This window comes from Berghia stephanieae, chromosome 9, assembly GCF_034508935.2.
Source record: "Berghia stephanieae isolate SIO BIC M18660-M18661 chromosome 9, UCSD_Bste_1.3, whole genome shotgun sequence".
In the NCBI taxonomy this organism is placed as follows: Eukaryota; Metazoa; Mollusca; class Gastropoda; order Nudibranchia; family Aeolidiidae; genus Berghia; species Berghia stephanieae.
In genome coordinates, this window is record NC_088368.1 from 39,996,533 (window position 1) to 40,021,532 (window position 25,000).

At 37.5% G+C, this 25,000-nt stretch overlaps 2 protein-coding genes across 4 annotated transcripts in view; one reads left to right on the plus strand and one right to left on the minus strand.

Moving 5' to 3' along the window:
* The window catches only part of LOC144980237 (zinc metalloproteinase dpy-31-like), a 58,346-nt gene extending 53,184 nt beyond the window's left edge, over window positions 1-5,162 (plus strand). For 2 of the 3 annotated variants that reach the window (XM_078927842.1, XM_078927840.1), the window contains exon 16: window positions 4,944-5,162. The gene's annotated coding sequence lies outside the window, so the exon portion shown is untranslated. Of the gene's footprint in view, window positions 1-4,417; window positions 4,660-4,943 lie in introns of those variants that run through there. The other variant, XM_078927841.1, reaches the window with a different exon arrangement.
* A 10-nt stretch (window positions 5,163-5,172) lies between these two features.
* Window positions 5,173-24,325, minus strand: LOC144980238 (peptidyl-prolyl cis-trans isomerase-like 3). Its single transcript, XM_078927844.1, has 6 exons — window positions 24,190-24,325; window positions 19,317-19,391; window positions 16,843-16,936; window positions 12,125-12,192; window positions 10,306-10,424; window positions 5,173-7,887 (listed from the first exon to the last, which is right to left on the minus strand). Exons 1-6 carry the CDS (start codon window positions 24,190-24,192, stop codon window positions 7,746-7,748), a joined length of 501 nt encoding a protein of 166 aa, XP_078783970.1. The 5' UTR covers window positions 24,193-24,325; the 3' UTR covers window positions 5,173-7,745.
* Window positions 24,326-25,000: the final 675 nt, after the last annotated feature.

The following is a 25,000-nucleotide window of genomic DNA, read 5'->3' on the forward strand; positions in this document are numbered from 1 at the left end:
ATAGGTACGCCTTTTTGACTCAGTAAAGCTTGTTGAAAATGAACGTTTAGTTTCTTAGAATCTATATTCAGGACTTTGACGCATTCTAGATCACGCTGAGGACAAATTATTCACGTCTCTTAGGCTATCTAAAGGGACTTTTTTCTATTTTTCCATTGGAAACTACGAATTTTTGAAACTCCCAGTAGGCAGCTCTGGTTTGAATTAACTCACTCAACCCGACTATATCCGTAATTTACCCGGGTTACTTTTACCCCATGCCCATTTATTACTTTTTTTTTCTGAGACAAATGATCAAAGCTAATGTTTTTAGTTTTTTTTGTTAATAGTTTAATAGTTAATGATAGATGAATAAAACTATCTTACTATCTATGTACATGCTCATTTTTAATACATTTTTTTTTCCAATTTTGAAAAGTTTCAAAAGTGAGTTAATTCCCCATCGCTGTACTGTAAAGTTTCTACTCCCTACTCCCTCCATTTCTTGTTACAGTGGAACCTCCCGATTACGACACCTCCGAATAACGACAACCTCCTGATAACGACATTGACCCGTGGTCCCTATTTTTTTTCTATTTAAGATCAGTAAAAATAACCTCCAAATAACGACGCACTTTTTGATAAAACCTCCGAATAACGACATCATTTTGGCGATTTTCGGCAGTTTTCGTAGATATCTGATACTAAAAATACCGAGTATGAGTACTCAAAAGTTTATAAAAACGATTCCTGCTTGAACCAATAACAACGCAGCTTTTGAAACCAATGAGAACGCAGCTTTTGAAACCAATAACAACGCAGCTTTTGAAACCAATGAGAACGCAGCTTTTGAAACCAATGGGAACGCAGCTTTTTTGACGAATCTTGGCTGATATGCATAAATAAAAACCAAGGTATAAATGTAAGTGTAAGCAAGTAAACACAAAATCTTGGAAAATGTGATATTATGTGGTGATAGAAGTAGTAGTAGTAGTAGTAGTAGTAGAAGTAGTAGTAGTAGTAGTAGTAGTAGTAGTAGTAGTAGTAGTAGTAGTAGTAGTAGTAGTAGTAGTAGTAGTAGTAGTAGTAGTAGTAGTAGTAGTAATAATAATAATAATAATAATACTGTGTGTGTGTTGTAGTAGTAGTAGTGGTATAGTAGTAGTAGTAGTAGTAGTAGTAGTAGTAGTAGTAGTAGTAGTAGTAGTAGTAGTAGTAGTAGTAGTAGTAGTAGTAGCAGTAGTAGTAGTAGTAGTAGTAGTAGTAGTAGTAGTAGTAGTAGTAGTAGTAGTAGTAGTAGTAGTAGTAGTAGTAGCAGCAGTAGTAGTAGTAGTAGTGTTTTTGTGGGAGGAGGAGGAGGAATTTTGTTTGTTTTAAATGGTGTTACAGCGCCTGTGACACATCTATGTGCCAGTAAAAAGGCAGAAAATTGGATTGTAAAAACATTCTAGATTTACAATTGAAATGACATAAGAAAAGGTAAGACAAAGGGGAATGGTTTAAATAGGGAAAAGATGTAGATTCCAGGAGCACACTATCAGTTTACTCAGTTCAGATCACCTAAAATACTCAGCCAGACACACGCACAAGAACCCTCTAAGAGGAATACACTACAATGTTTTGTTTTGTTTTGTCAATGTTAATAAAAACTGGTCCCGCGGGCCTTACCACGCCCACTTTGTCCGCCATCTTGGAAACCTCTAAATAACGACACCTCCGGATAACGACATAAAAACTCGGTCCCGTGGCATGTCGTTATCGGGAGGTTCCACTGTATTATCAACTTAAGTACCAGCTCCACTCACTTTTCAGGTCTACATACTTAACGTATCCTCTTGGTTCCTTGGTCACTTGGTGGAACATCAGGCGCCAAAAGTTCCTCCATGCATCTCTGTCCAGGGCCAGCCACCTCAACTCAATCCATGTCTTTCCAGCCTCTTTCATCTCCTCTTCAACTATCGTTACCATCCTCCACCAAGTGCCCAATGGTCTGCCTTTCTTTCTCCTTCCCGATGGGGACCATTTTAGTACCTCTAGCCTACTGTGCGAGGCAGCAATTCTGGTTGACTACAACATGTAAATGTTGCTGCTCAAAGCTCCAAGAAATAAATAACAATGTGAAATTGCACAATTACTTCAATTAAATAAACACAGATAGTGTGGACGTCTCGGGTTTCCACTTTATCAACAAAAAAGGAAGAATGAAACACTACAGACGAAAAAGATAATGATAACGATATGTGAGAATGGAGTTGATAAGGTGAATAAACAAAAACATTACTGGTTTGTTATGGAAACTTACGATAAGTTTTGAATTGTAAGCTTCAATTTATTTTATTAGACGAAGACAGCGGGAATTTCATCTTCGCCTGGGGATCTGTTAGATCCCCAGGCGAAGATGAAATTCCCGCTGAATTGCTGAAATGCGGTACACTCTCCCTGGATCTGAGCATTGCAAACATAATGAACAAAACATTCTCAACACACAAAGACTGGGACATTAACAGCGGTGTCCTAATTACAATACAAAAACCAGGAAAAACGAAAGGACCCGTAAACAACCTGCGCCCAATAACATTACTGAATACCATAAGAAAAACACTGTCAACTATTGTCCTCAACAGAATTAGACCGAAAATAGAAAAATACCTATCACATAGCCAAAGCGGGTTTCGCCAAGACCGAAGCACATCGGACGTTGTATGGACACATAAATGGTTGGCAGCAAAGGCACTCAAAGAAAACATATCCATAACAATAACCGGAATCGATATGTCCGCAGCCTTTGATACGATCGACAGAGGAAAACTTTTGGAGATATTAACAGAAATAGTAGACGAAGACGAGCTCCGAATAATCCGATTTCTCCTCAGCAACACAAAGATACAACCAAGGATATACGGGGCCACAAAACAGACGCAGTTCGAAAGTAACATCGGGACCCCCCAAGGAGATAGTCTGAGCCCGATTCTGTTCACAATATACTTAGAACACGCTCTGAAAGAAGTTCGAAAAGTCATTCCAAAACCAACGACTCATATTGAGAATGCAATCCCTAGAGAAATCGCCTATGCAGATGATGTCGATTTTATTGGATCAACACCAGCAAATATAGACATCATACAAAATACCCTCATGAAATATAACCTCCAAGTCAATGTCAATAAAACCGAATTTACAACAATATCGAGGAACAAAGAGGAATGGAAAAGAACAAAGAAAGTCGGCTCACTAATTGGAGACACCGAGGATGTACAAAGAAGAAAACAGCTATCAAACGCCGCACTCAGTAAACTCACCAATGTATGGATTAGAGGTGACAAAATAAAGAGAAAAACCAAACTGAAACTGTACCATGCTCTTGTAAAACCGGTACTTCTGTATAACTGCGGCACTTGGGCGTTGACAAAATCCGAAGAAGAACATCTGGATGCCTTCCATCGCACACAGCTAAGAAGGGTACTGGACATCAAATACCCCAAAAAGATCTCAAATGAATCACTCTATAAGATCACAAAAGAAAGACCAATCTCCCTTGACATTTTACAACAACGATGGCAACTTTTCGGTCACATACTACGCAGGGACAAAAACATACCAGCAAACCAAGCCATGTCGGGATACTTCCAAAAACACGGGAACCTTTTCAGAGGAAGACCGATCACAACACTCCCTGTGATCCTAAACAAAAACCTCACAACACTTGGACAAAGCATTAGTCTCATAACGGCAGGGGACCTTGAAAATCTGAGAACCCTAGCAGAGGACCGGCAATATTGGAGACACCTCACACAGGAAATACTGGAAACAGCCAAGGCGACCCGATCTTTCGGTCGAGACGCGAAAGGCATCTAAGTCAAGTAAGTCAAGACGAAGACAGATACTGTGGACGTTTCGGGTTTCGCCTTGATCAACAAAACACGATGAAGAAAACACTAACGATGAATGAGATGTTATCATTATTTATTTTTTTCCTTCGAGCATCAAGCAGCAACATTTTAATTATGGACCCTTACGTACCAGTGCTTCCTTCATAGAATCCAGCTGGCCAAATTCCAATAGAGTAAAGAGTCAAGAGAATTTGACGTAGGGACATAACGTTCAGATGTTTTGTTTTGTTTATGTTTATTTTAAAATGTTTGTAAAGGTTTTATGGCGCTTATGACACATTTATGTCATTTCAGCGCCAGAAAAGAAAGGAAGAAAATGGAATAGTAAAAGAATTTCAAGATTTAAGGCATAAGAATAAGAGTAATGAAAAAGTACGACATTAGAAATGATTAAAATAGGGTAAGAGTAAGAGTCACTTTCAAATGTTTATAAATTATTATTGATGTTGAATACAAAAAAAAATATAAAACAGAGAGACGACGAACAAGGAAAAAAAAATTTCCCTTAACTATAACTCTACATTTGACTTTGACTGCTTCCTTCCCAGCCAAGGCCTCCGGACAGAGCTAGGACATAATCTAGTACTAGTATTCTCATTCCAAGACAAAGACAGAAAGCAAGTTGGAAAACAGATATAGGAGGATAGAAGAAGATACTCAATAAGTGACCTCCCTGCCCACGATGGGATGAGAAAAGACCCCCCCCCCCCCCCCCAGCAGTTGAAGTGTGTAGAAAACAGTGCCAGACAAAGCAAAAAATAAAAATAAATGAAAAAAAAAACAAAAAAAACTACTCAACTTTCAAGCTTTTCTTTCTTCATACGGGGAAAGTGCTATGCCGTTGTTGTTGTTGTATGTTTAATTAAGTGTGTGTGTGTGTGTGTGTGTGTGTTGGGATTTTTTGTTGTTGTTATTTTGTTTTGCTTTGCAAATTCGTATGCAATAATTTTTGGAGTTTTTATGTTTAGTTGGGTTTTTTTTTTCTTTTTTCCTTTTTTTAAAAAATGTTTATTGGCCATCGTTTCTTAAATTGACTTTATTAAGTAAATTAATTAATAAACGTTCTATCGACAGGATTTCCATGTGTGTCCTTGAGAAGGAAATGATGGCCAAGACAACTTATCTTGTGTGTTTGGGTATCTAGAGTAAGAATTTTCAAGACGATATAGTCTTTTGATCCCACATCAAAAACATTCTCTTATATGTTTTTTTCTTTTCTTTTTTTTTTCAACTTTATAAACTATTTGGTAAGGTAATGAATAAACGTGAATATATAAAAACAAACAAACAAAATCTTGAGTTATCATATGGCGCAACATTCACCGAAACGAGTTTCTTTTGTTTGTTATAAGGCGCTTGCAACACATTAAGGTTATATCAGCGACAGTTAAAAAAAAAAAAAAAAAAAGATGAAAATGGGATAGTAAATAGTTCTAGAATTACAATTGAAGCACACAAGAAAAGGTAGGACAGAGGGCTTTTGGTTCAAATAGGAAACAGATGTAGATTCCAAGAGCACACTACGTAGTTTGAAATCACCTAAAAGTATCTTCCACACACCTGCACAAGATCCCACTAAGACTAAGAGGAATACACTCAAATGTTTACAAATCATGTTAAAATTTTAAAATAACAATACATAACCGAGAGATGATTTATGAGGAAAAAATATCATCTAACAAAACTATAACTATAACTATACATTCGACTGTTTCACTACTAGCCAAGGAACTCAGGACAAAATTAAGTAATCTCATTCCAAGACAAAGGCAGAAAGCAAGTTGGAAAACATGTATAGGAGGATAGAATATACAGCAAATACCTCCCTGCCCGCTATGGGAGGCCAGGAACCCCACCCAGTACTTAGTTTGAGATCACCTAAATGTCTCATCTTGACATAAGCACAGGTCCCCACAAAGTGGAACATGTTTTATTGTTTTTAAGGGTTTTACGGCGCTTGCAACTCATTTAGGTTATAGCAGCACCAGTAAAAAGGAAGAAAATGGGGTAGTAAAAAGGTCTAGAATTACAATTAAAGTACCCAAGAAAAAGTTAAAAGGGGAATTGGTTCAAATAGGGAACAGATGTAGACTCCAAGAGCACATTATCAGTGTACTTAGTTTGAGGTCACCTAAAAGTCTCATCCAGACACAAGCACAGGTCTCCAATAAGAGGAATACACTCAAATGTTTACAAATAATATATATATAATACGTAAACCAAACATTATACAGTGCATAACAGAGAGATGATTTACAAGGAAAAAATATCATCTCCCAAAACTAACCATACATTTGACTGTTTCCCTCTCAACTAGGGTATCCGGCAGGGGCCCGGACAAAACCAAGTAATTTCATTCCAAGACAAAGGAAGAAAGCAAGTTGGGAAACAGATATAAGGGGATAGAAGACACAGTAAGTGCCTCCCTGCCCACTATGGGAGGCAGGAACCCCACCCAGTATACTGGGATAGAAGACACAGTAAGTGCCTCCCTGCCCCCTATGGGAGGCAGGAACCCCACCCAGTATACTGGGATAGAAGACACAGTAAGTGCCTCCCTGCCCACTATGGGAGGCAGGAACCCCACCCAGTATACTGGGATAGAAGACACAGTAAGTGACCTCCCTGCCCACTGTGGGAGAAACAAAAAGGAAGACAAAGAGGAATGGTTTAAATAGGGAACAGAAGATTCCACCAGACATTACCAAAAAGTAAAAGTCCCAGCACCAGCAAAACATCATCTTTCAAAGAAGAACAAAACATATACTGCTCAACAGCCATTTAAGCAAAATTACTAAAGAAACGTCCCCTTCCTGTCCTTTATGTCAACACCCAAATGAAACAGAAACACACCACTTTCTTGAGTGTCAACCTCTTGAAGACCTGAGATGCACATTCCTCCCACCAAATCCAAGCATCAGCAATGACACACTGTATAGTCATCTGGAACAACTACAAAAGACGTCTAACATCTATACCATGACACAAGACCGAAGGGCGAGAGCTCAGGTGGTCGCTGGGTCGGATAAGTAAGTAAGTTCAAAATTCAAAAGTTGTTTTTGAGTGTTAGCGAAACAAATGACAGTGGATAGCAAAAACTTTGAATCTGCTTTAAAATCCCACTTTTTCACAATTCATTTTACACCATGCCAACTCCACAAGCAAAGGATCTCGCTACGAAGGGTACACTCAAATGTTTACAAAGTACAATGCATTCAAAGCTAAAAAAAATGATTACAATACACATCAATAAGATGATTTACAAGGAAAAAAATATAATCTCTCAAAAATAAAATACTATACAGTTGACAGGCTCCCTCCCAGCTAAAGATCACCATCACCGCCAGGACCAGAGAGCAACAAGGAAAGGGAAAAATAATAGGAAGGATAGAAGACACAGCAAGTGACCTCCTTGCCTACCATGGGGGGAGATCAGAAGACCCCATCTAGGTAGTAGGTCTACCTCTCAAAGAAAATCTCTCACTCTGACATCTGACTGCCTCCCAAATGGAAAAGGACCACAGCCAGGGCCTGACATACGTTTCATCAATAACATAATAACAAGATATGAAGTGAGTAAAAAATTACCAGAAGACAATAGAGAATAAAAACGTCGCAGCAACAAGGTTTCGACAAAAGAGTTGATTGTTACGGCAACTACCCCTGAACACGAGAGAGTTGCCGTAACAGTCGGGCCATGGGTTCAAATACACATCGCCACAAAGTTTTGATTCTCTATTATCTTCTGGCACTCTTCTGCTTACTTCATGTTTTTGTTATTATCAACATAAGCTCGTGCCAGCTCCACTCATTTTACTGAATAAACGACATAACAAAAGATATATATATATATATATATATATACAAAATCAGATTTTAGCGATTAGTGGATGCATCAGCTATGGGGTTTGCATGTATCGTAATTTCCCGCAACCTCGTCTCATGAACAGGTTTGTAATTCTTTTCGTTGACCGGAAGCTTTTCCAGATTCTCAAGTGCGTCAAAACCATCAATAACCCTGTCAAAAAAAAACAAAAAAACATGGTGTAAATTAATAAAAGTGAGCAAATAAAAATTTAAAAAACAAAACATGGTGTAAATTAACAAAAATGAGCCAAAAAAATAAACATGGTTTAAATTTATAAAAGTGAGCCAAAAAAAAAACCCACTTAACTCACTCAATCCTAGATATTTTTGTTACTTTTCAAAATTTGAAAAAAAAAAACATGTATTAAAAATAAGCATATGCAATATATTTTTGTTCAACTACCATGAACATGTAGACATTAAGATCATTAATAGCTTTGATATTACGCCTATAATTTGTCTCAGAAAAATGGAATAAATAGGCATGGGGTAATAGTAATAGTAACTCCGGGCAAACTACGGATATAGTCGGTGTTAGGGTTGAGTGAGTTAATCAATTAATTCATTTTGATTTAACTTGTATATATGGTAATCATTTTCAGCCTGAAACATTCCCAGATTGGTTTGAGGTTTTCTTCATTACTTCTTACAATCCACAGTGGTCCCAATAGCTCAGTTGGTAGAGCATTCACTCGCTTCTCATGCAAGGGGACTGAGATTTATATCCTGGGTGCAGTCAATATTTTTTCTGACCCCCACCCCTGTCCACCTAGCAGTGGTTGGATATCTGGTTCTGTTAGATCTGGTGGAAAGTACTTTGCGATAGATTAGCATCCTACCAAAAAGTGTAGCAAGCAATTGTTATTGTCTGTTTCATGATGTAGCAACCGGGATGAACTCTGGCTCTATGGGCCTAAAGGCTCTGAAGGACTACTTACAGCTTAGTATCAGTTAAATTTATAAAAATCAGCAAGATCTTCATGTTCAGATCAAATGAAATTAACAAAATGTTTCTTTTTTTCCCTTTTTTTTTTTTTAAACTCTCTCCTTACCAACTACAGGAAAATCATCAACATTCCTTATGATGCAACCAACAATTTTCTCATCTGATTTCTTATGTGCATCATAAAATTTGAAGAAAATTAGTTTATTATAGACATCATAAAAACTTGATACCGTTTTGTAGAGATTATTTTGCTAAATAATATTATGTATAGACTATAGAATGTACTTGTTAATCTTCTGTTTGAGTAAGAAAAATCTATTTTTGAGTTGGGTGGGTGAGATGTTTAGGGGAAAATTCTGAAACTGGCCGGTTAGGAGAGAGTTAAATTAAAAATCCTGATCTTTCTTTTGTGGGCTTTCGTACCCGAAAGGTGCCAAGTTCTACCACCTCGAGGGCTGTGTGGCCTTGAGCAAGTCACATCACCCCAGCTCACTTTACAGCGCTGCACTGTTGCTGACAGCTGGATTATTCCAGTCTCCCCCAAGAATAGACCTTAAAGTCAAAATTACCCTTGGGTACGAATAAAGGGAATTATAATAAATTAGTCCTTCAGGCCTATTTGGCAAATGGATCGGAGTTTATCCCGGTTTCTATAGCGTGAAACGGACAATAGCAATTGCTTGCTACCCTTTGGATAGGATGCTAGTCTCTCGCAAAGTATTTTCCACCAGATCTAACAGACTAGACCTGTAAATGAGCTCTATAAAAATTTACTGAATAACTTAAAAGCTCTTCGTAATCGTAATTCGTCGTAGTGGAAAAATCCAAAGAATCAAAATGAATAGTAAACAGCAAGCTCGCTTGAGCAAAACAATGGCAGAAAACTGATGTGCGCTGTAATTAATTAGGCTACTTACCATTGTTCCTTATAATTAGGTACCCAATCAGTGAAGAAACTAGAAACGGTCAACCACTTTGTTTACAATGTGAGGCAATCGAGATGTACTGTAGCAATCCCTAACTTTTGATTTGAAGGTGTCTACATAATGCATTTCCGGCCTTCGCATTTTTTTTTTTTTCATACTTTCACTTCCCTCCAGGTATATGTGGTCAAGTTTGGCTTAGACGAAACAATGAAATTTATCACTCAGCAGCTATCATTGGGATCACGTCAGGTTTGGAAAGTGAAAAAATAATTTCACGAAGGCTGTGTTAAAATACACTGGGATGTGTTCAGAAACGGCAATTCTAAAGAGTGTCACTTAGCCTTGGCAATTTATCTATCGTTAATATAAACGGCCCATCAGCTATGCGTAGCGCTGTGGAACATTCCTAATTACTTTACGGTCATTCGACTACGATTCATGAATTCTTTCTTTCTTCATTTCTTTCTTTCCTTTTTTAAAATATTTGAATTTAACGAATTGACTGATTTCAGTTAATTGACTGAGAATTTACAGGTCTAAACAGACCCAGCTATCCAATCACTGCTGGGTGGACAGGCGGGTCAGAAAAAAAAAACACACGATGGCACAGAGAATCGATCTACCAACTGAGCTATCGGGACCCCAAAGGGAATTATATTTCATTGTTATTTTCATTTATCTATCATTACTGTCTTACCTTCCAAAAAGAGTGTATTTCATATCCAAATGGGGTTGTTTGGCGTAGGTGATGAAGAACTGGGAGGCGTTCGTGTCAGCTCCGTTGTTGGCCATGGAAACCATCCCTCTTGTGTTGTGCTGTTGGGTAGAATGAAAAGTTATAAGTTCACGGAAGAATCAATAGAAAAATTTTCAATCAATGTGTTCGTGTATCACTCGCCACCTGTTTTAGGTTTAAATTTTATCTCCTTGTCTCCCCCCCCCCCCCTCCCGCCCCCTTCTATCTAAGTGTTTGTTTCACAATTTTAAAAAATAAATAAAAATGAGCTTTACATAGCGCAATATCCAGTAAATGTACTCAAAGCGCTTTACAAGGTCAACGGCAACATTTAACATGTAGGACAGGACATGTCGCCTGTTAGGCGATATTACAATTTTCCGGACAAAGACAACGCTGTTTACGGCCAGATACTCATTTTACCCCTGAGTACGGTGAGAGAATGTGAGTAAAGAGCCTCTTCCAAGGACTCAACTATACGTCGAGCCCTAGGCTAAAACCTAGGACCTTCCGCTCCGAAAGCGAGTGTCATACCACTAGACCACATAGCCACACTAAATAAATCCTTTAGAGTGACTGCTGTGCCTAGGTTGTGGAATTCCCTTTCATATAATACCAAAAACAGTGAAAATCATGGGTGAAAGTTACTCAATGATATTAATCCTGCAAAGGCAGGTGCTCAGAAAAAAAAATCCTGCAACTACCAATAAGAGGAAAAAACAGAAGTGCGGTTAATTATATAAATGCCGGCTTTTTTCATTTTCGAATTCCGGCCGGACAAAAAAAAAAACGGCGAGACCTCTTTTTCAAAAATAAAAATCCGGCCATGCCGGATTTTTCCGGCGAACTTTCACCCATGGTGAAAATGTAGATGCCTTTAAAAAGAAATTGAAAAACCGAATGATTTTGAAGAGTTTATTTGGATTTAATTTAGGGTAGATGGTATAGTAATGTGTATGTAAAGAGTTTGCGTATGTGGTGTGGAGAAGTTTCCATATGTGGGTTTGAGTGTACGGGTGTATGTGTGTAGGCGTGTTAGTGTGTATGATAGTTTATATAGTCTGAGAGATATTTAAGCGCCATAGAGTGCTTGTCAAAGGATTAATGGGCGCTATATAAGTTTATCATATATATTATACCATCTGTCATTCCCTTGCACATACACACACACAATAATATTGTAAGCTGTAAGAATAATTACATAGTATAAATTTCAAGGGACGTACAGTGTATATAATTGTAAAAATGTAGATATCTAGTAAAGTGCATATTGATGTCAACATATTATGTGTCAGTGAATGACATAATCAGTCGGAAGGTGAAAATTTTGGCATGTTTTGAAAGAATATGCTCATCAGAGCATTTTAATCTTTATTCGAAGTAAATTGGGTGATTTTTTTACTGAAATTATGGTCAGATGTATGGAAAAGGTATCCAGAAACTTTTTCTCAAATTTCATAATTTTTCAACTTGATTAGCTGTAAAAATATTTAGAAGTGAAATTAAGTTTTGATATTTCCCGAAGATGTACAAAAAGGGTTGATTTAATCATTTGTGACAAGAACTCATTTTTAATCAAAATTGAACTTCTAACTAAACTTGGCAATATCTCAGTTCAAACCTTTTCACCACCCGACTGATTATGTCATTCACATATAAGAAAATAAATTAAGTAAAAAGCTAAGAAGTAGATAAGCCGGGATAAACTCCAGCTCCTTGAGGCTAATAGTTCTGAAGGACTAGAACAGGGGGACAAGACGGAAATAATAAATGTTCTTACCCTTAAACTTTCCCTGAACTCATCTTCAAATTTAGATCCCCAGATGCTTTTCCCTCCTTTGCCAGTACCTGAAACCAGACACACACACATACACATACACACACATACACACATACACACACACATACACATACACACACACACACACACACACACACACAAGATGAAAAGTGTGAGAATGAATCCAAATGAAGAATATTAAAAACAATTATAAAAATTAAAAGAAAAAAATCTTGAGCATATATATATATATAGTGCAAAATCCATTAAACGTGCTCAAAGCTTTTCACAAGGGGTCCCTAGCCAACAGCAGCAATTCTTAACTCTCCCGTTAGGCGATTTTACAACCAAAGAATACACCTTTTTATCATAATGTTGGCACCACTGCTATCATTATAAATGATCAATGTCCTATTGAAATGATAGAAAGCAATTGCTAATGTCTGTTTCTTAAGCGTGACACGGACAATAGCAATAGCTTTCTGTTTCATGCTTGAGAAACAGGATACACTCCGACTCCACGGGCCGAGTGGCTCTGAAGGATGACTACTTATACTATAATATCACTTTTTCATTTGTCAAAAATCAATGGTGTATCATATCAGTCAATACATACTGACATGGCGATTTTTTACCCCAAAAAATCCCACATGTTGCAAGCTGAAAACAGCAAAATTTGCAAAAAGGGTTTCACGGCACTTGCAACGAATGTAAGGTCATATCAACGCTAGTAAAAAAGAAGAAAATGGGATAGTAAAAAAGAAACTACTCTTGATTAATTAAATGCACGTTCTACAAGAGGTATCAAATGAAAAGAAAAATAATTCATCTTTTTTTTCTTTTGCCTTCTTAAAAAATTATTATTATTGGGGGGTTTTTTTATTTGCAAAATCTTGAATATTTGCAAAAATTTGGAAAATAAATTGCAGATTTTGCAAAAAATTGCAGATTTTGCGGCCGCAATGCAATCCAGTGATATATTGCGATTTTTTGCGGCCACAAGCCGGTACATAATAATAATAATAATAATAATAATACTTTATTGCATCCCAAAAAGGAAATTTTTTGTACAGACGTGTTATAATTTACACAATAAGATAAAAATACAATGGAAATAGGATGTATATATATATATTAAAAAAAAAAAAAAAAAAAAAAAAAGGAGCAGCTCTATAACCAGAGCTGCGCTTTATAATATGAATAATATCAACACTGTAAAATAGTTAAAACTGTCACTGTAAATTGAAAATTGAAAAGATTGCAAAACAAATAAATTAATACATTAATATTTATATTTTTTAAAAGTAAAAATGAGAAATAATTATATAAAATGATTATTGCTTGTTGTTATAAAGCCTAATACTGGACGGCAGAAAAGATTTTCGGTGTCTCTCTGTTTTCGTTGAAATAGAGAAAGGGCGACCACTTCTATCTGACATAATAATTAATGGTCTTAGTGGATGATACTGGTCATTTAATATTTTAGTTATTTTATTTATACAAAATTTCTCGTATAAAAGATCTACATCGTCAACATCATTTATATAGCGTTTAATGGATTTTTTAATATTTGAATTTATTTTGTTCCTTTCCACTGCGAAGCAATTGCCTCCCCAAGCTGTTATACAAAATGACAAAACACTTTCGATTACTGCTCTATAAAATAATGTGTTATTATTATAGAGACGGATAAAGGGAAGATAAAAAGAGGGATCCATTCCTTGTTATTCTATATCCAAGAGAGAAAAAAATGTGCCCAATACTCCGATGCTATCTGTTTGGATTTCCAGTGATGGATTCAAATTTTTGTTATTGGCTTTTGATATTCTCAGAGCTGCCAACTTGAATTCTTTTTAAATGGTTAGTTTCGAAGGGAAATTAAGAGAAGTCACTACAGACAGCTTTACATATTATATTAATAATTTTGCCTCATCATTTTACGAAACTGCTCCAAAGTCCTGGATATAACAAAGCTGCCAACTTGCAATTTCAAAAATTCGTAGTTTCCAAGGGAAAAAAAGAAAATGTCACTTTAAATAGCTTTAGAAAAAAATAATTTGCCCTTAGCACGATCAAAAAAATGCTCCAAAGTCCTGAATATAGGTCTAAGGAATTAACTTTCCTTTTCAATAAGATTAATTGAGTCAAAGCGGCAAATGCAGTTCTGTAGCTGGAGACAAAAATTTGTATTTCTATGAATTTTTCGTAGTACTGGGCAGGTCTGTATTGTTGCTCTTTTTTTTTTTAAAGCCGTTCATTAGTTTTTACCTCCAGTTGGTCCCGAATTGTCTGTACTTCATCAGATCGTGTTCCAATGATATTTGATGAAGTCAACAGTGATTAAAAGTAGTCATCCTTCAGAGCCACTCGACCCATGGAGTCGGAGTTTATCCTGTTTCTCAAGCGTGAAACAGAAAGCTATTGCTATTGTCCGTCCGTTTCACGCTTGAGAAACGGGCAATAGCAATTGCTTTCTATCATTTCAATAGGACATTTTGTCTATCGCAATGTACTTTCAACCAGATTAGACATGCCCAGCTACCATATCACTGCTGGATGGACAGGAAAAAAAAAATAATCTCATCTGCATCCAGGGTCAATCACTGTCCCTTTGCATGTGATGCAAGTGTTCTATCGACTCAGCCCCCCCCCCCCCCCCCCCCCCCCCATCCCTGATACATTACGTATAGCAAACTACTCATTGTGGTCAGGCTGTGTTGGCATTATCGGGATTAATTAGTGTGTGACAGATGTGACCACTTCTTCTCAATATCAAATGTCAATTGTGCTGGAGCTTTGTCATTTCATGTCGCATACTTACTAAAATACTAATCAGAATAAAAGTTGAGCTTCCAAACCACAACACATCCACAAAAGTGTGGCTGGCTGAGAAAACCCGGAAAGATGCGCAAATTTCATAAATTGAGTTATTTATGTAATGATTGGTGTAGATCACATCTTTCTGATCATTTACCACTTGCTATGTCTACTAGAACCCAATGTATGAATTTTTAAAAATAAAACCTTAAATTTTCTCTCTATATCTATTAGAACCCAAGTTAGGAATTTTTTTCTGAATAAAATTTGTTGCTGTGGGAAACACTTTATCTTCAATTTTGGCTCATATCTCGAATCAAAATCTGCCGCATCTTCCCGGGTTTTCTCAGCCAGCCTCACAAATAATATCACATATTCAAAGTTTATCCTTACCATGTCCTTCTTCTATTTCATTTTATTACTTTTTCATTATAATCATTAATTATTTTTTTTTTAGATCTTCAATATCCACTAAACATGCACAAGGGATCCCTAGCCTAAAGCAACACTTAACACAAAGGACAAGACATGATGCCTATTAGGCAATGTACCATTTATTTGTTTCCTAAAGAGACAATGCTGTTACAGCCAGGTACTCATTTTAATAATAATAATAATAATAATAATAATAATAATAATAATAATAATAATAATAATAATAATAATAATAATAATACTGTATACTAAAATAGCATCAACATCTCATAATATGAGCTCTAGGTGCCTTACAAAAATAGATAAGAATGTAAACATGTCATTAAACAATTAAAAGATGAGCATTTATATAGAGCAATATCCATTAAACATGCTCAAAGCGCTTTACAGGGAGTCCCTGACCAACAGCAACACTCTGTCCCTCCAGGAAAATGCGGCCGCATCGGCATCCGATGCGGCCGCATCCTGTGGCCTTCCGCATCCGACTCCGCATCCGTCAGCAAAAAGCTTAAAATAAAAAAAATAAAAAATTGCCTCTTTTTTTTTTTCTCTACAGAAAATGTTGGCCTTGTATTTTTTTCCTTGTAAATCATCTCTCTGTTATGTATTATTATATTTGTTATTTTCAATGTATAATGTAAGCATTTGAGTGTATTCCTCTTTGTTGGATTTTGTGCTTGTGTCCGCATGAAACTTATAGATGATCTCAAACTAAGTACATTGGTGGTATGCTCTTGGAATCTACATCTGATCCCGATTTGTTCCTAGTTCCCCTATGTCTTACTTTTTCTTGGGTGCTTTATTAATTGTAATTCTAGAACTTTTTACTATCCCATTTTCTTCCTCTTTACTGGCGCTGATATGACATTAATGTGTTGCAAGCGCAGTAAGACCCTAAAAAATACAAGCAATAGTCTGAAAAATACAAGCAATAGTCTGGTATATATTTCTGCTTTTTAGTCGTTTTTAATGAAGATGTAGCTTTTAAACCTATCAGTATTCATATTTATTGTGAAAATTAGATTGTTGGGGTTGCAAAAGCACGCAAGAACATGCACAAATGTCAGATTTTTGGCATAATTTATGGCATAATGTCGAGTTTATGGCATAATTTATGGCATAATTTTCCTTTTTTTTGGCATAATATTGGCATAATTTTGCCCCAAATATGGCATAATTCCGCGGGGACAGAACACTTAACATGTAGGAGGAGACATGACGCCTGTTAGGCAATATTACAATTTTTTTCCAACAGCTGTTAACAGCCATGTATTCATTAACGTTTTTGAGTACAGTGAGAGAATGTGAGTAAAGAGCCTTTTCCAAGGACTCAACCTTGCTCCGAGCGAGGCTCAACTGTATTTTGTTCTTTTTCGAAGATGTTACATTCAATATTGTTCATTACTTCTTTTTACAATCCGTAAAAGGGAGAAAAGGACCCCTATCCGGGATCTATCACTTCTTACCTGAAGGATCCCCTGTCTGAACCATAAAACCAGCAATGTTTCTGTGAAAGAGGCAGTTGTTGTAGTAGCCACTAGCACACAGGGCTAAAAAATTCTGGTGATAAAATGAATGAATAAATAAATAAATAAATAAATAAATAAATAAATAAATAAATAAATAAATATTGCAATTCAGACGTAAACAAGAAAACGATCCATTCCTGATTCTGCTGCACTCTGGAAAGGCACATATTTAAAAATTTGGCCAAAAAACTCATCCTTTGAGCTGAGCATTTTATATTCATATATAATATATTTTTTGTTCATTTATTAATATATTAGAATTGAGGTGGGGTGTTGAATGTTTGGTGTCATTAATTCTGACTTTTTATGATTGATTTTCAGTCCGATTAGTTAGGTTACAATAAGAAAACCAAACTAAACATTTATCTAAATTATATATTTCAACACTTCTCTTTGGATCTGAATGCTGGAGGATGATAGATAACAACATGAACAAGCTGTCCGCATTTCATACAAAGTGCCTTAGAAGGATTATGAACATTTATTGGCCGAATAGAATTACAAATGAAAATCTGTGAGATCAAAGTGGACTGTGGAAGGCATGAAGGACATCATCATGTGGCTATGTGGTCTAGTGGTCGCTTTCGGGTTGGAAGGTCCTGGGTTCGAGCCTGGCTTGGTGCATCGTTGAGTCCTTGGAGAAGGCTTTTTACTCACATTCTCTCACTGTACTCAGGTGTAAAATGAGTACCTGGTCGTTAACAGCGCTGCCTGTGTCCGAAAAAAATGTAATATCGCCTAACAGGCGTCATGTCCCGTTCTAAATGTTAAATGTTGCTGTAGGCCAGGGACCCCTTGTAAAGCGCTTTGAGGACGTTTAGTGGATATTGCGCTATATAAAAGCTCAATTTTTTTTTTTCAATCATGAGAAGAAGGTGGGAGTGGATAGGACGTGTTATGAGGAAGGAGGAGGGAAACATCTGCAAAACTGCCCTACACCAGAAGGAAAGAGAAGAAGAGGAAGGCTGCGGGCAATTTTGAGGAGAATGGTGGAGGGAAAGAAGAGAGAGTGGGGAGGGGAAAGATTTGAACCTCCCTGAAGATGATGGCCGAAAAAAATAAAGAGGAAGATGGAGGACCTTCGTTCTTGCTTGACATGCCAACAGGCATGATAGGCAATAAGTAAGTATAAGAAAAAAAAAAGTCACCAATGAATTTGGAAAACGTATCAGTGGTAACAAAAAGCAAAAAAGGACGAAAATTTTGAATGATTCCTTATTTAGGCTCCATTTTTACTGTATTTACACTGACTTTTGGAGCTATTGAAATGATAAAAAACAACTATCACCAGACCTGCCTAGCACACACTAAGAAAAATTCATCGTTTTTAGAAGATAAATATTATAGTCGCTATATATTTAACTTTGCAGATTAACAATTTACCCTCGCAATGATAAGAGAATACTTCAGGATCCTTAAAATTAAGCACTCTGGAATCAATTTTCATTTTCAACAAGTTTTAATGACTCAGAAATGTTTATGAAATTCTGAAAATGGAGCCGAAATTTCGGCTCCAATTTCAGAATTTCATAAACATTTCTGAGTCATTAAAACTTGTTGAAAATGAAAATTGATTCCAGAGTGCTTAATTTTAAGGATCCTGAAGTATTCTCTTATCATTGCGAGGGTAAATTGTTAATCTGCAAAGTTAAATATATAGCGACTATAATATTTATCTTCTAAAAACGATGAATTTTAAAATTTCAAGTAGGCAGGTCTGTATCAGTATTATTGATAATTTATATCAACTCTGAAGAGTGGGAAACTGAACCTGTTTGTTAAGCATACATCAAATCCCTCACTGTCAATTCAGTTCATTAAATTGGGAAAAAAATGTTGTTTTTTTTTTTTTTTTTGTTTTTTAAAAGAAGGAAATTCTTCCTTTGACACCAAAATCACAGACCTACACGCAGGGATCTGTGGAAAACCATGAGCATTGATGTTTGTTTTTAATTAACTTCGTATTTTCATCAATTAGTTTATGACAGGGGGACGAAGTGGCCGAGTGGTTAAGGATTGCACTGTGATCCGGATGACCCGGGTTCGAGCCCCGCTTCAGGCACTTTCATTTTTTTTTCCTTGAGCAAGATTATTAACCCCCAATTTGCCCCCAATGGCTGCACAGTGCGGTCGGTCTTGAAAGGCAAAAACAATAATGTAATCCAATCCTACTTTCTACAAAAGTACTATAAATTGAACCAATGGTATCATTTCTTTCATCAGAACATTCAATTGGCCCTAGAGGGTTTTTTTTTTAATTGAGATTTTGGACTGAAATTGAATGTCGCTTTGTCTTAGCTTGTCATTCTCATGCTGCCTCAATCAGGTGTCAGCCATTTTGTGATGGAAATGCGAATATAGCCTCAGTGCTGAAAGAGTAATAGGCCAGGTAAATGGCAATGACTCCATACCTCACACGTGATTGGACATTGTTCACAGAAGAGCTCCAGCTTTAAGTCACCGACATCCGTGTGCAGCGTGACAGCCTGGAATAGAAGAAGAAAAAAACTCAATTGCTTTTCAATCCAATCCATACGATTGACAAATTAGGGAGCAGGCATTGGTGTGGGATAAAAATCTTTAAAAAGTGTGTATGAAACATTATCAGACAAAGGAAGATAGAAAAATACAAGAAAAAAAAACATCCCAAATTAATCAATCTTTCTCAACTTGGGATCGAACCTCAGGCCTCCTGATTACTGGCCAGATGTGCTACTATTACACCACAGAGGTTCCCGATAAGTGAGACGATACTTAAATGATTTTAATGACTATATTTTTGACAAGGGGGTCCCGATAGCTCAGTTGGTAGAGCACTCACTTCACACACAAAGCGACCAAGATCAATCCTGGATGCAGTCGAGATTTTTTTCTGACTAGCATTGAATGGGTAGCTGGGTGTTAGATTTGGTGGAAAGTACTTTGCTATAGACTACCGTCCTATCTAAATGATAGCAAGCAATTGACAGGTAGATAACCACGCCTCTCGGACAATCGTCATAATGTAAACAATGGCAGTGATTGGTAGACACAACAAACTATACAGGTATTACTATGGATTGTATGTGTCTAAGTAAAATATCCATTGTATAGAACCAGCACAGAAAACTATGTGTAAACTTAAACGTTCATAATCTGATCGAGAAAACTGTGTGATAACTCATCACCAATTTGGCGGTATAAAAACAATAACAACGATCAGAGAGAGGTCAATTTAATTCATGTTACAGACTATAAACAACCAGCTATGTTTGTCCGAGCACGTGTGAAGGTGTGTCAAAAATTCCATGTTTTGATTGGTGAAAAATCTACTGGTTAATTTGAGAGTGTCTGTGTGAATTATGAATGTGTATGCATTATTTTGTGTCTTCTTTTGTCAGTGCTTGGGCACTTTTATTCCCAACTTTCTGTTAGACTTCAAACTTGAGCTTATGCTAACCTGCCTTAGTTCCCATCTTGAGACTTTGGCTTTGTTATTTAGGTTAACTTCTGTTCTCTCTTTGATAGTGCAGCGCGAACGTGAAAAAGTGAATGCGCCATTGGAATAATCGAGATAGAACAACTTTTTGATAAAATCGTGTTTGTCAACAACATGCCTAAAAAACACTTGCTTGATGAAAAATCCCTGTCCACTCTGTTTGAGAATTTACTTTTGCATCGACCTTGCGTCCGTAACCCATCAGCTACTGGAGGCTAACCGACCATTCAGAGAAATAGAGTTCAAGTTTATTTTCCTGAGCGTTTGGGGAAATTGAAATAGAGGCAGCCAATTTAAAATCCATCCATAATTTTTTTTAAAAAAACTAAATCTAAGTAAGCTATGGATTTTTTTCTCGACAAATGCAGGTTTAAGTCGGTCAATCGAAATCCGTTCTGCTTTGCCACCAACATCGATCAGGAATTGTTTATCTCCAGGGGTTATGACAACATAGGGACCTGTATACGGCTTCTGAAGGGGTCCTCGGTGGGTGTCAACACGGATGTAAACATATTTTGCTGACATCAAGTTCTTGGGTAAATTTGTTTGATGATAGCCGTGATGATGTGTTGGCCGTGGTGAATGAAGGGACACGTTTTGCCGAAAGGTTGCCAAAAAGTCTTTAGCGTGGAAGTCTGAAGGATGGTCGGGTATAAACTCTCCAGGGATCGTTAAAGGTTCTCCGTATACTAATTCAGCTGGAGAATGACCGATATCATCCTTAGGTGCAGTTCTTAAACCAAGCAGAACCCAAGGTAGTTCATCCACCCAATTTGGAGTTATTAGACGAGCTTTGAGGGATGATTTCAAGGACCGATGAAACCGTTCAATCATGCCGTTGGACTGAGGGTGATACGCAGTTGTGTGATGAATCTGCACACCAAGTTGACTGGCCATCTGTTTCCATAGCGTGGATGTAAATTGTGAGCCCCTGTCAGAAGTCATATCAACAGGAATACCAAACCGCGAGATCCAATTGGAGATCAGGGCTTTTGCACATTCTTCTGTTGTTGTGGTTTGTAACGGTATTGCCTCAGGCCATCGGGTGTTCCTGTCAATTATAGTAAGGAGATGGGTGAACCCCCTTGACTGAGGTAATGGTCCAACGAGGTCAATGTTTATATGTGAGAATCGCTTTCCTGGGACATGGAATGTTTCTAATGGTGCTCGTATATTTTTTGAATTTTCGAAGATTGGCAGTTGTGACATTGCTTAACCCATGCTGACACTTCTTTCTTAAGACCATGCCAGATAAACTTCTTGCTGATAAGTCTGACTGTGGCCTTAACTCCAGGATGACTCATATTGTGAATAATTTCGAAAACTGGTCTTCTGAAGTCGGTAGGAACGATAGGTCTTGGGTAGCCAGTTGAGATGTCACAAATTAACTCTGGACCCGAGTCAACGGATGTTTTGACGATTTTGAGGCTTGTTAATGCAGTTTTGTAAGCCTGTATGTCAATGCTATTTTCTTGGGATTCCGCCATAGCTTGATAGTCGATGCCAATTGAGACTGAGTTTGTAACTGCTCTTGAGAGACAATCTGCGACAGTGTTGTTTTTTCCAGAAATGTGTCGGATGTCAGTTGTGAACTCGGATATGGCAGATAAGTGCCTTTGTTGACGAGCTGACCATGGTTCAGTTGATTTGGACATGGCATGGATTAATGGTTTATGGTCAGTAAAAATAGCGAATTGTCTCCCTTCAATGATGAAACGGAAATGACGGATGGCTAAGTGAATACCAAGCAACTCCCTATCAAAGGTACTGTATTTCTGTTCAGGTTTACGTAACTGCCTGCTGAAAAATGCCAATGGTTCCCAATTACCTTGATGATTAAGTTGTTCAAGGACAGCGCCCACAGCTTGGTCGGAGGCGTCAGACGTTAAAGCGAGGGGTGAGTTCAAGCAAGGATGGGCTAACATTGTAGCGTTACTTAGTGCATTTTTACCGTCAGTAAAGGCTTTCAACATTTCTTGCGTCCACGTAAGTGCTTGACGTTGTTTTTTTACTTTCAAAGCACTATATAGGGGTCGAAGTATTTCAGCTAGTCTCGGAATGAAACGATGGTAAAAATTCAACATCCCGAGGAACTCTTGAAGTGACTTGATGGTTTTTGGTTGTGGAAATTGTTTAACAGCCTCAATTTTTGTCGCCATTGGGACAGATCCAGAATGCGAGATGTGATGGCCAAGGAAGTTAAGAGATCTCACACCGAAAAGACATTTCTCAAGACGGATAACGAGGCCTTGGTTTCTAAGTCTTTCGAATACGATTTTGAGATGTTCCATGTGTTCTGCCTCAGTTGAACTTGCAACCAGAATGTCGTCTAAATAACAAAATACGCAGTCTAAATCTTGTAAAATGGAGTCCATTAAACGTTGGAATGCTTGTGCTGCATTTTTTAATCCAAATGGCATTCTTAAGAACTCCCAAAGGCCGAAAGGGGTTATCACTGCCGTTTTTGGGACGTCTTCTGGAGCGACTGGAATTTGGTGGTATCCTCTGACAAGGTCGATCTTCGAGAAGATGATCTTACCGTCTAAGTTTGCTGTAAAATCATGAATGTGTGGGACAGGATATCGATCTGGTATAGTAGCATCGTTAAGTCGACGAAAATCTCCGCAGGGACGCATTGTGCCATCAGCCTTGGGGACCATGTGTAATGGGGAAGCCCAAGGACTCTTCGATTTTTGAATTATGCCCATTTCCTCCATTTCCAAAAATTCTTTTTTTGCACACAAGAGTTTTTCTGGAGCCAGGCGACGAGCACGTGCGAATACTGGGCGACCTTTGGTTGTGATGAAATGTTGCACGCCATGTTTCACAGTTGCCGTTGAAAATGTTGGTTGAAGTAGTTCTGGATAGTTATTCAATAATTTTCTGAATGTATTGCAGTTCGGCTCGAGTGGTGAGAGTTCGGCGTTTGCGCAAACTGAACTTACTGAACAAGGTACGTGCGAAAACGTTTCAGCGTCGATAAGGCGTCGACCACGAATATCCACAAGCAGATTATGATGACGTAGAAAATCTGCTCCAAGTAGGGGACGTTTGACATCAGCTTTGATAAGTCGTGCATTGAATGAACGCGATCCAATACGTATGTTAGTTTCGAAGCATCCGTATGTTTTTATTGTAGAACCATTAGCAGCTTGTAATGCGAGATCAGAGGAACCCAAGCTTTTGTCTGGCGCAGAGGCGGGTGTGACAGATACTTGAGCTCCAGTATCTACTAAAAAACGTCGGTTTGAATTTTCATCGACGATGAGTTGGAGATTTTTTGATGTGGGCGCGTTGGCTGAGTAAGAATCCGGGTCGACAGCAGAATTTACAACCTGGCAAATGGAATCCAATATGGCCGCACTGTAAACAAAGGACTGGGGACCGAAAGGACTGGGGACCGCCCTGGTTCAGTATTACCTTTTTCACACCTAGTTTGGCATTCTGCGTAAAATCTTTCTGCCAACTTGTTACATGTGTCTGGGAATAACGTAAATTTGTTATCCCCAGACAGGTGTCTTTTTTTTCTGAGACTGAGACCCATCACTCAAACTCAAAGGTCCAAAAAATCTGGTCACAGCCACAAACCCATTTAATAATTTACCAGTTCAACTAAGAGTGCCAAATGATGGACATTTAAAGTCAACCACCTTCGCCTAAAAGTAAAAAAGTACCCTGACCCTACTCAACTCCTACTCCAATTCACACCAGCGCAGTATCCAACCTGGAATTGGAATTGAATCCAGGTTAGACCTGCAATTCCACTAAAAATAATGGCATACAATGGATATCTAAGCTATAGTTACCATAACAGTCAGTGTTATTTGCTATTAATCGACCAGGAAAACTAAAAATATTTGGGTAAATTCATCAAGAGTCAAGTCAAAAACTTCGTCTTGTGTACGAATTATTGAGCACTTTGAACAAAAAGTGAAAGTAGACTATAGCAGACAATAATCTGGGAATGATCTCCCTTGAGTGTAATCCACCGTTCTCAATTTTATTCGTTCGTTTATTTATTTATTTATTTGTAAATTCCTTGTTTATTTATTTATTTATTTATTTATTTATTTATTTATTTATTTATTTATTTATTTATTTATTTATTATTCATGATTAAAACAGCACATTTTGGAAATACGATCAGAAATTACACGAAACGATAACTGTTCTATTGAATCTCAACATGTTAACAAGTCTTATACCCGAAATTAATAATAAACAAAAAACGTGATAATTTATAAAGTGCAATATCCCCTCAGAGCGGGACTCGAACCCAGGACCTGCCGATCAGAAGTTGAATGACATACCACTAGACCCACGGAGCATTTATATAGAGCAATACCCACTAAACGTGCTATGAGCGCTTTACAAACGTCCCTAGCCACCAGCAAAAGATACACGTTTTACACATGAGTGCGGTGAGAGAATGTGAACAAAGAGCTTTTTACAAGGACTGAACTACGTCGCACGACCCTCAGAGTGGGACTCGAACCCAGGACCATCCGATCAGAAGGCGAATGTCATACCACTAGACCCGTGGAGCCGGAGTTTAGCCCAGTTTCTATCGCATGAAGGTGATAAAAGCAATTGTTTGTTACTCTTTGGATAGGATGC